The 12,091-nt window shown below is 36.9% G+C and overlaps 1 protein-coding gene across 2 annotated transcripts in view; it reads right to left on the bottom strand.

Moving 5' to 3' along the window:
• The window catches only part of ARHGEF9 (Cdc42 guanine nucleotide exchange factor 9), a 331,172-nt gene that overhangs the window by 16,840 nt on the left and 302,241 nt on the right, over positions 1-12,091 (bottom strand). For both annotated transcript variants that reach the window (XM_052663173.1, XM_052663174.1), the window contains 2 exons: positions 10,192-10,435; positions 2,115-2,183 (listed from right to left, as the gene is read on the bottom strand). In XM_052663173.1, the coding sequence (XP_052519133.1) occupies positions 2,115-2,183; positions 10,192-10,435 (313 nt within the window). The remainder of the gene's footprint in view (positions 1-2,114; positions 2,184-10,191; positions 10,436-12,091) is intronic.

Below are 12,091 nucleotides of genomic sequence, written 5' to 3'. Positions count from 1 at the left end.
TATCACTTCCAGAAAGGTGTCATTGGAAGGATTAAGAAAGCTGGCTTTCTTAGGTATCTCAGAAAACTCGCTTGATCTTCCCGTGTGTGTGTGTGTGTGTGTGTGTGTTAGTCACTCAGTTGTGTCTTAGTTTTTGCGACCCCACGGATTGTAGTGAAAATCACTTCTACTTATGTAGTGCCCATGAGTCTCAAATATATCAGTCACCACAGTCCTGGACTAAGAGGGCCTTGAAAATGGAAACAGAAATATTGGAGGAAATTTTTAGGAATTCAGTGGTTTGAAACTAGATCAAGTTTATTTGAAGACTGGATCGAAAGCTGTTCAGGTGAACAATTGTTTAGATACTGGGAGACAAGACAGGACTTGCAAGGGATAGTCTTGAGACAAGGCAGAGAAGGAACATGACACAAATGCTTGGTATGAGCGAGTAGGACTGTTTTCTAATTGGTTGCTTTGTGCATGTTCTTCTGCTTTAAGGGTTCTCAGTGGAAAAATAAGCCAGTCTCAGATAGACTTGGGAGAACTTGGGCTGAGGTAAAGGAATATCATCCCATTACGAAGGTCAATGTGGTAGGGGCAGTGGAAGGATTCAGAATGAAAGAAGTTCAGGAGGAAAGAGCCTCCAGGAGACAGAGGTGGGCCACGAGGACAGTAGCCCCTTTGTAGCCTGAAGACTGTCCAGGTAGTTGGGGCTCATATCTCTAATGAATAAGCACATTCTCTCAAAGGATTCTCCTATCCATATAGATCATAGACTTAGTGTAATTAACTCCAGATTACTTTTAAACACAGTTCTGTTTTCACCACCAAGGAGTTAGGAGTGGTTGCCTTTAATTTCCTACCTAAAATGAACCACATTTCCACGACGAGTGGAAGTGTCAGTGAGCATCTTCAAAGACTAAGAAGCAATAAGTTAAAAGGAAGGCCATGACTAGCTGGATGCCCAAGCTAGGTGCACTGGTCCACTGGAAATCAGATATCCACAGGCACTAAACCTCTTCAATAAAAAGGAACTTCATTGGAAATAATTAAGGGTGCATTATGTGACTGCTAGAATTTCAGGCAACTTGAATCTGATCACTTAAATGGTCACTCATTCTGAATCAGAGAGCCCTTTAAGAGAGCACAAGGAAGGGCCTAAGGAAAATGAAGTCTCACTAAGATTGCCTACCCTGGGGAGAATAATAATGGCTGTCAGTAATAGAAAGAGCTGTCAGTGGTTGAGGTGAGACAAAAAAAAAAAAAAAAATTGAGCTGTTCTTAACTAGCTTGAAGGATCAACAGAACCCTGAAGTGGAGAGGAGGGAGCAGTAGACTTGGAAACAAGCTGACTTAAGTTCAGAGTCAATTTATGCCAAATATCCTCAGTTTCTTCATCTGGAAAATGAGACTAATAATGTCTACCTTTTCAGGGGTATCATAAAAGTGAAATGAAGGAACTTATATAAAAGGACTGGTACTGAATAGCTTCTTGAATAAACAGAGGGTAGTTCCTTCCCTTTGTTCAATTAAGCATTTTAATGTTTTCTAGTTCATGAAAATAAGAAAATAAAGCTTCATTTCATATTCAAGTTGATTTCCAAGGTATTTTTCTTTTTAAAATACTTTAGTTTATGACTCAAAAAGAGAACAAATATCTGAATCTTCTGTCTAGGTTCAGTTTGAAGTCCTCCATTCTGATTTGGGGTTCATGATCTGGCAAATGTCCCCAATCCAAAGAAGGTTATATGCATATCCCTAATATATATATGTGTGTGTTAATAAATTCCATATATTTACTATTGTCCAACTGTTTCTTAATTGTTAATAAAGTTTAGTTTCTCACTTTAAGTGAAAATAAAAGAAATAAAGTTTCTATTTTTTTCCTGTACCAAATGAGCTATCTGTGGACATGGCTACCTTAAATTATTCACTCTTAAGCCTTAAGCCTTTTAAAGATCATTTACTACTTATCATCAGAGACACCTGGGAATCTGGACATTTCCCACGACCCTAAGTGAACTTTAGCATGGAAATAAGCATATGAATATGCAAATACATAGCTTATGGCTTTTCAGTTTCACAATGAGAGTGAGTGAGATCAGGGAGGTTGTTGTTAAAGGCAGTTTTACCTTTTTGTTTAGAGACTTTTCTCACAGTCATTGCAGCCTGCCTCTTCTGGTTTTCAGAAATCTCAAACCCTATAACATAAAAATAAATCATTTTGTTATGAGTAACATAGACCTTTTTTAAAATGTATAAATTAGCACAAGTTTTCTGGAAGAGCAATATTAACACTTACCTAAAACAATGCATTTCAATGTATAGAGGGGCAAAAAGGTGAGAACATGAGTTAAGAGGCTGTTAAATGGAGAGTGGTTGAATAAAATATGGTGAAAAGTGGAAAGACATTTCACAATCAAAAGCAAAACTACAAAGAAAAATGAGTTAAAAATGAGATTACAGCAGAAAATATACATAGACTTAAGGAAAGTTTTAAAAGAAGGAAAAAAATTGAATGGCAAAAAGTAATTAAAGAAATAATCAAAATATCTGTGGAGGTTCTTTGCCAATTTTTATCTGAGTTTTGGGTTTTAACTAATTGAGTTGTAGGAGTTCCTTATATATTTTAGAAATTATCACATGTATGGTTTGAAAATATTTTCCCCCATTTAACAGGTTGCTTATTTGTGCTGTTGTTTTTTTCTTTTGCTGTGCAAAGTCTTTTTGGTTTGATGTTTCCTATTTTTGCTTTCCTGTCCATGTTTTTGGTGTCATATCCAAAAAAATCATTGTCAAGACCAACATCAAGAAATATTTCCCAAATGTTTTTGTCTAGGATTTTTACAGTTTTGAGTCATATATTCAAGTCTTCAGGCCACTTTGAACTGATTTTCATGTATGGCATAAAGTAGGAGTTCAATTTTATTCTTTTTCATGTGGATATCCAGCTTTCACATCATTCATTGAAGACATTATCTTTCCCAATTGTGTATTTTTGGAATCCTTGTTGAAGATATGTTGAATATATACATGTAGGTGTTTTTCTGAGCTCGCTATCCTATTGCATTCATCTATGTTTGTCTTTATGCCAGCACTAAACTGTTTTAATTATTATAGCTTTGTAATATATTTTGAATCAGGAATTGTGATGTCTCCAGCTTTGTTCTTCTCTCTCATGGGTATACTATGGATCCCCATGAATTTTAGGATTTTTTTTCCTGTTTCCATAAAAAATGCTACTGGAGTTTTAAAATAGGAGCACATTGAATCTATAGATGGACTTTAGTAAAATGAACATGCTATTAACATTGCCTTCCATTCCAAGAATACAGAATGTCTATTTATTTATGTCTTCTTTTAATTTCTTTCAGTAATGTTTTGTAGTTTTCAGTGTACCAGTATTTTACCTCCTTGGTTAAGTTTATATCTAACTATTATATTCTTTTTGAAGCAATTGTAAATGAGATTGCTTGATTTCTTTTTCATATAGTTTGTTGTTAGTACATAGAAACACAATTTACTTTTGTGTGTTGATTTTGTATCCTACAAATGAATTAATTTATTAGATGTAAAAGCTGTTTGTGGAGTCTTTAGGGATTTTACATATACGATGATCTTATCTGCAACAAGAATAATTTTACTTTCTCTTTCCTGATTTGGAGGAATTAATTAGTTAAGCCTAATTGCTCTAGCTAGGACTTCCACTACTGCACTAACTAGAAGTGGTGAATGTAAATATCTCTTGTTCCTGATCTTAGAGAAAAAGCTTTCAGCTTTCCCCACTTAAGTATAATATTAGCTAAAAGCCTTTGACTGTGTGGATCACAAGACACTAGAAAATTCTGAAAGAGCCACCTGACCTGCCTCTTGAGAAATCTGTATGCAGGTCAGGAAGCAACAGTTAGAACTGGGCATGGAACAACAGACTGGTTCCAAATAGGAAAAGGAGTACGTCAAGGCTGTATATTGTCACCCTGCTTATTTAACTTATATGCAGAGTACATCATGAGAAGAGCTGGACTGGAAGAAACACAAGCTGGAATCAAGATTGCCAGGAGAAATATCAATAACCTCAATTATGCAGATGACACCACCCTTATGGCAGAAAATGAAGAGGAACTAAAAAGCCTCTTGATGAAAGTAAAAGAGGAGAGTCAAAAAGTTGGCTTAAAGCTCAACATTCAGAAAACAAAGATCATGGCATCCGGTCCCATCACTTCATGGCAAATAGATGGGGAAACAGTGGAAACAGTGTTAGACTTTATTTTGGGGGGCTCCAAAATCACTGCAGATGGTGACTGCAGCCATGAAATTAGAAGACGCTTACTCTTTGGAAGAAAAGTTATGACCAACCTAGATAGCATATTCAAAAGCAGAGACATTACTTTGCCAAAAAAGGTCTGTCTAGTCAAGACTATGGTTTTTCCTGTGGTCATGTATGGATGTGAGAGTTGGACTGTGAAGAAGGCTGAGTGCCAAAGAATTGATGCTTTTGAACTGTGGTGTTGGAGAAGACTCCTGAGAGTCCCTTGGACTGCAAGGAGATCCAACCAGTCCATTCTGAAGGAGATCAGCCCTGGGATTTCTTTGGAAGGAATGATGCTAAAGCTGAAATTCAGGTACTTGGCTACCTCATGCGAAGAGTTGACTCATTGGAAAAGACTCTGATGCTGGGAGGGATTGGGGGCAGGAGGAGAAGGGGACGACAGAGGATGAGATGGCTGGATGGCATCACTGATTCAATGGATGTGAGTCTGAGTGAATTCTGGGAGTTGGTGATGGCCAAGGAGACCTGGCGTGCTGCAATTCATGGGGCTGCAAAGAGTCGGACACGACTGAGCGACTGAACTGAACTGAACTGATTAGCCTTGTGTGCCTTCAAGATATGGTATATATGTTGAGGTAAATTCCTTCTATACCTTGTCGATAGTTTTTATCATAAGAGTATGTTAAATTTTTTCACATGACTTTCCTGTATCTATAAAGATGATCATGTGACTTTTCCCCTTCATTTTGTTAGTGTGATGTATCCAATTAATAAATTTACATATGTTAAAACATTCTTGTATCCCTGAGAAATCCCACTTGGTCATGGTGTCTGATCCTCTTACTGTACTGTTGAATTTTTTTCCCAGTGATTTACAGAGGACTTTCCCATGGATTTTGTTACAGATATTGATTTGTAGTTTACCTTTCTTGTGGTGGAAGGCTTAATATTGTTAAATATCCATTCTGACTTGAAGCTATCTATAGAGTCAATGCAATTCTTCAAAACCGCAATGGTATATTTTTTTTTTTTACAGAAACAGAAATAGCAAGCCTAAAATATATGTGGAATCATAAAAGACTCATAATAGCTAAAGCAATCTTGAGAAAGAAGGGCAAAGTTGGAGACTTCACAATTCCTGATTAAAAATATATTATGAAGTTACAGTAATTAAAACAGTATTGTATGGAATAAAGAGAGACATATAGATCAATAGAATAGGATAGAGGGCCAGAAATAAACACACACATATACAGTCAGCATATCTTTGACAAGGCTGCCAAGAATACACAATGGGGAAAGGATAGTTTGTTCAACAAATGGTTTTGTGAAAATTGGATATCCACATGCAAAAGAATGAAACTGAACTTCTATCTTATGCCATACATGAAAATCAATGCAAAGTGGACAGAAGACTTGAATGTATGACTTGGAATTGTAAAACTCCTAGAAGAAAAAAGGGGGAAAATCTTCCTGACAATGATTTCTTAAATACCAAAAGCACTGGCAACAAAGCAAAAGCAGACAAATGGGACTACATCAAACTGAAATGATTCTGCCAGCAAAGAAAAGAAACAACATATAAAAAGGCAATCTATGCCACTCCAGTATTCTTGCCTGGAAAATTCCATGGACAGAGGAGCCTGGTGGTCTATAGTCCCTGGGGTCCCAAAGAGTCAGCCATGACTGAGCATGCACACACACAAACTGAAGTTCAGTGAGCTCAGTCAAGAATTTTCTAAAAAAAAAAAAAGGCAATCTATGGAATGGGAGAAAATATTTGGAAACCATATATCTAAGGGCTTAATTTCCAAAATATATAAGAAAGTTCTCTGCTCAGTAGTAAACAAACAAACATATAGTGATTAAAAAGAATGGTCAAAGGACTTGCATAGACATGTTCTCAGAGAAGTCATACAAATGGCCAAGAGGTATATAAAAGTATTCTCCACATTACTAATTATCAGGGAAATCCAAACCTTAACCATAATAAGATATCACTTCACTCCTGTTTAGAGAGCTATTCTCGAAGAAACAAAAGATGATTAGCATTGGTAAGAATTTAGAGAAACTGGACCCACAGTAAACTGTTAGGAGTTAAAATGATTTAGTCACTATGGAAAACTACCATATGATCCAGCAATCCCACTTCTGGCTATATGTGCAAGATAATTGAAATCAGGATCTTGAAGAGATATCAGTACTCTCATATTCATTATAGCATTATTCCCAAAGGCCATGATAATTGAAACAATCTAAATGTCTGAGGATGGATAAAGGGATAAAGAAAATGTGGTATGTATCTTTTTGTATATACAAACACACACTAGAATAGTATTCAGCCCTAAAAAGAATGGGAATTCTGCCATATGTGACAACATGGATAAATCTGGAGGACACTTGCTAATTAAAATAATGTAGTCACAGAAGGACAAATTCTATATTTGCATGAATATGCAGTATCTTAACTAGTCAAACTCATAGACAGAGAGCAGAATGGTGATTCCAGAGAGAATCACCAGAGAAAACGGGCAGCTGCTTTTCTATAGCTATAAAGTTTCATTTACATAAGATATGAATAAGTCCTAGAAACTTATACAACAATAAGCCTATAGCTAAGATTAGTATATTGTGCCTTTAAATTAGCCTCCAATTAAAATAAATACATTAAAAAACAAATAAATAAAAGGAAAAAAATTAAGTACAGAGGTCATGGTGTTTTTGCCAGTTAAAAAACCAAGGTTGAGGCCTCGCCTAAAAGAAGAAATTTTGCCTTAAGAGCTTCAGACCTACAAGCCCTATCCAAAGACAGCTTAGCTTTATGCCCACGAGTTCAAGTCTACCCATGATGTTTGAACTTGAATGCCTGGAGTTGCTTAGCCAGCCTTCACAATCACATAATGCAATTCTTATAATAAATTTCTTAACAATAATTTATCTCTTACTGGTTATGCTTCTTTTATTGAACCCTGACTGATACAAGGAGTTATAGTTAGATTCTGTATTCTTCAACTGGAATGGTTCTGATGATAAATTATGTTTAAGAAAGCAAGTTGCAGAGTAATATGTATGGTATAATTGTATATTTTAGTATAATATTTATATTTTTTATAAATAAAGTCTTATGTGTATACATTTATATGAACTTGAGATAAGTATGAAAAGAAACACATCAAATTAATACTGATTATCTCACACAGCATAGGAGCAACAGAAAAGGGAACAGAATGCTAAACTTTATTATATTTCTATATGTGCTTAAATGGTTATTAAGACTATGCATTTTATAATTAAAAAGTAAAACTAAAAAACAAAAACTATAGTAAATCCACATGACAGCCATAAAAATAATGATTAAAATAGTAAATGATTTAGAGACATGTTAATGATATAATTTTAAGTGACAAAGATATAAATTTATATCTGTCATGAAGTGGCAGAGGTTGGGGGAGACAGAAATAAAGATTCAGGCACTCTATTTTTTTTTTTTTAGACACATAGGAAAAAAGATGGGAAGGAAATATACCAAAATATTTATAAAATTTATCTCTGGGTAGTATGTTCATGTGTGATTTTTAGATGTTTTTTTCCTTGTATTTTTGTGTTTTTTCCCCAAAATTGCTTTCAAAGAAAATGACTTACTGTTATAATCAGACCAAATTCTTAATATTTTTAAAAAGATGACCTGTTGGGAAGCAGTTTCTGGAAGCTTTTCTACAGTGTGGGAGATATATTGAAACCAGAGTGAATGGTATGAATCTTCTAGTTGATCTAGTATCTGCAAAAAGCACACTAAAACAATTCCTCTAATAGCACTAACAGTTTAGGTAGTGTCAGAGATTGTTGGTGTCTTTCATTAGGACAAGCAGCCAGTAGAATTTCTGTAATGATTCCACATCATGTCGTAAAGCAGTGTCCAAATGCTAAAAGCAAACTGAATTCAATGGGACTTAAAGTGAATTATCAATAAGTACTCTACCCAAAACCTGAGAATACTTAGATAAAACTAAGCAGAGTCTTTCTAATGATCCTTCCTTGCCTCTGGACCATTTCAATCCCCAATACTTCAGACAGGAGAATATATTTGTACCAGGACTCAAACGGTAGGCCCAGTTTTTTAGAGGCAGTTTTTTCCAACTTGAATACAGATGTTTTAAGGTATAATTCTCCTCCCTTAGGAGTGAGGCAACACCAGAAATTCTGGTGTCTTCTCAAGGAATTTCAAAGCCTGGCTGTATTGTATTTTTTATGCCAGAAAGGCAGGACCATGAGCAGGAGACCAGATAGTACTTTGTAAACCACAAGGTTAAATGCTAAATCCCACAGTTGGAAAGCAGTATAAAAAGTATCTCTACCAGCTATATTCCCTTTGGAAAGGAGAATAACGTATTTCAAATAAAAGAGTATGGTTTAGTGTGATTCTACATCATGCAAATGGTCCTGGTTTTAAATCATGCAAGTGGCCCTATTATATTTTCTATAATTTACTTTAAAATACTTTTATACAGAGAACATGATATATACCAGTACATTAATAGGGGCACTTAGTTAACACGTAAAGTGATCCAATCAGGAATACACACTCAAGAAGTGATTTGTTAACATATTGAAATTCAGAAGTCTTTGCTCAAGAGGCAACAACTACCAGCAGTTCAGTCGCCTTAATTCAGGAGGCCTAATTAGTCACTGATTAAAAAGAATGCTGTACAAGATATGCCTTCTCCACAAATGTCATATAGGCACTTTAGCCTTCACAAGAACTGGGTATAAGAATCCAGGGAACCCTGCTGCTGCTGCTGCTGCTGCTGCTGCTGCTGCTGCTGCTACTACTGCTGCTGCTGCTGCTGCTAAATCGCTTCAGTCGAGTCCGACTCTGTGCAACCCCATAGATGGCAGCCCATCAGGCTCCACCGTCCCTGGGATTCTCCATCCCTGGGATTCTCCAGGCAAGAACATTGGAGTGGGTTGCCATTTCCTTCTCCAATGCATGAAAGTGAAAAGGAAAGTGAAGTCGCTCAGTCGTGTCCTACTCTTTCTGACCCCATGGACTGCAGCCTACAATGCTCCTCTGTCCATGGGATTTTCCAGGCAAGAGTACTGGAGTGGGTTGCCATTGCCTTCTCCACCAGTGAACTCTATAGCCTATATATATATACTTCAGAAGGAAGTCTGAATTTTAAGATTGAAAATGGGTACTATATTTTGGCCTAATCAGAGGATTTTGTCACCAGACTTTGACTAGGAAGTTAGCTGAAAGTGAAAGTGAAAGTCTGTCAACCGCGTCCAACTCTTTGCAACCTCATGGACTCTATATAGTTCATGGAATTCTCCAGGCCAGAATACTAGAGTAGGTGCCCATTCCCTTCTCCAAAATTACCAAATCTGCCTCAACTAAACTAAACTTTTCACAGAAGATGCTGTCATGTATCTAAGGACAGAGCTGTGACTTCATTGAAATTACAGAACAGGCGGTATGACTGCTTTTGTGTTTGTTTGCTAATACACTTTTGTATGTTTGGGAGAATTGAGCTGAGGTTTAAGTGTAATAATCTCATCTAGTTGGGCTTCCCTGGTGGCTCAGAGGTTAAAGTGTCTGCCTGGAAGGTGGGAGACCTGGGTTTGATCCCTGGGCCAGGAAGATCCCCTGGAGAAGGAAAGAATCCCATGGAGGGAGGAGCCTGGTAGCCTACAGTCCATGGGGTCGCAAAGAGTTGGACACAAAGTAGTGATAATGTAGGGGAAATCAACCTCTAAGTATCACTTAACCCTGACTAGTTGAAACTATTTTTATCTGCCAAAAATAACCTAATAATAGGAAACCACCAAAGTGGATTATGTCAGTTTGCAACACAAATCTCTCTGCCTCTAGAAAAATGAAAATTAATTTAACTCTATGTTCTTCATATCCATATTCTTCTTTCTCCTCTCAGGTCACTTACCAATTTTTTCATCTTCCTGTACCATTTTCCTCTCTTCTCTGAAAGCTCTGAGCCAGCGTATCTTCTCCTCCAATTTCTTGGCAAAGAATAGATGTATCTCCTCAGTCTCCTTGTTGTGAAGCTTGAAGGCATTTTTCATGCTTACATTAAAGTCATCATCTCTGCCATCTTCAATGTCCACTACCTCATATTTATCCATATCAATGCGGCCTTTGTAGTACAGAATGTCTCTCCGGATCAGGTCCTAGACAGAAAGAAAGAGAAGGCTTTTTGTTGGAGGTATGTGGAGAGTGGGTACAAGGACAGTTGGCACATATGTACAGCAGAATGCTAACACTGCCATTGTTCTGGTGTATCAGTGAGAGGTGGTTTGGTTTAAATCTGGGCAGGTTACCTTAGCTTATGACACTACAGTTGGCTAACTAGATGCTATTAGAGAAATCCTCTGGCCTACATCCATGGATTTTGTCTCAGACCTCAGCCTCAATGCACGTATGTGTTTACAACAAGACTGCTGATGTGAAGTAGGAACCAGTAAGCCACACATGCATGACTACAAAGGGCTTTTCCTCTTCCAAAATATTTGCAAGCCTTCCAGAAGTATGAGATGAACTGACTAGTTGCCTGAAGTATACTCAGGAATCTAAGTAGGCCATCGAGACTGGCATATCAGAGAGGGGATGAGTGATAAGAGTAGCTAGGTAGTCACAGGCTGCTGGCCAGGAAGGATTATCTAGAGAAGGTTGAACACTTAGAATCCTGGGGATTTTGGAAAAGGACACATCTAGCAGGAGAAATGTAGGGAAAGTGAATAAAAAGCTTCATATGTTGACATGGATGAATCTTACAAATTTTATTGCATGAGAAAAATAAAAGTAGTAGTTGGATACAAATATATTGCCTATCCATTATGATTGTTATTTTCATTTTTGGGTATACAAAATTGAATTAAACCCAGTCCATTAGACACTCATAATTTTTCAATGTATAGTGCCCTTATATTTCTATTCATTTACTTGCTTACTTGCTTTTAATGATGTATTAAGTTTTGGTGAACCCAATCCCCATTCCAAAACCTATAACACCAAGGCAGCCCACATATTAAATCACATGCTCATAATTTCCCTGCTTTCTATTCTATAAAATTTTATCTCATCTACATGTATTCTGTTTACATAAAGTTAAAAAAACACAAAACAATGCCACATAATATTTAGGGATATATACAAAAATTATGAGAAAAATACAATGATACATGCCAAATTCAAGGGAATACAAAGAGGAGAATGGGGACAAGAGAGAAAAAGGGAAATGGATACAAGAGGGAGAGGAGGAAGACAGTAGTTATGATTTATTTCTTAACTTGAATGGTTTGCCTTGGAAACAAGCAGAGATGATTTTGTCATTTTTGAGTTTGCATCCAAATACTGCATTTCTGAATCTTTTGTTGACTATGAGGGCTTATTCCATTTCTTCTAAGGGATTCAAAATAAAGCAGGGCAAAGAGTTTTTCCAAGAGAATGTACTGGTTATAGAAAACATCCTCTTCCAACAACACAAGAGATGACTCTACACATGACTCTACACTCTACACATCACCAGATGGTCAATACTGAAATCAGATTGATTATATTCTTTGCAGTCAAAGATGGAGAAGCTATACATAGTCAGCAAAAACAAGACTAGGAGCTGATTGTGGCTCAGATGAGTCCAGTTCAGTTCAGTTGCTCAGTTGTGTCTAACTCTTTGTGACCCCATGAACTGCAGCAGGCTAGGCCTCCCTGTCCATCACCAACTCCTGGAGTTCACCCAAACCCATGTCCATCAAGTCGATGATGCCATCCAAATATCTCATCCTCTGTCATCCCCTTCTCCTCCTGCCCTCAATCTTTCCCAGCAT

This window comes from Budorcas taxicolor, chromosome X (genome assembly GCF_023091745.1).
Source record: "Budorcas taxicolor isolate Tak-1 chromosome X, Takin1.1, whole genome shotgun sequence".
Classification (NCBI taxonomy): Eukaryota; Metazoa; Chordata; class Mammalia; order Artiodactyla; family Bovidae; genus Budorcas; species Budorcas taxicolor.
Note: the sequence above shows the minus strand (reverse complement) of the source record. Positions and strands in the feature narration are given on the sequence as shown.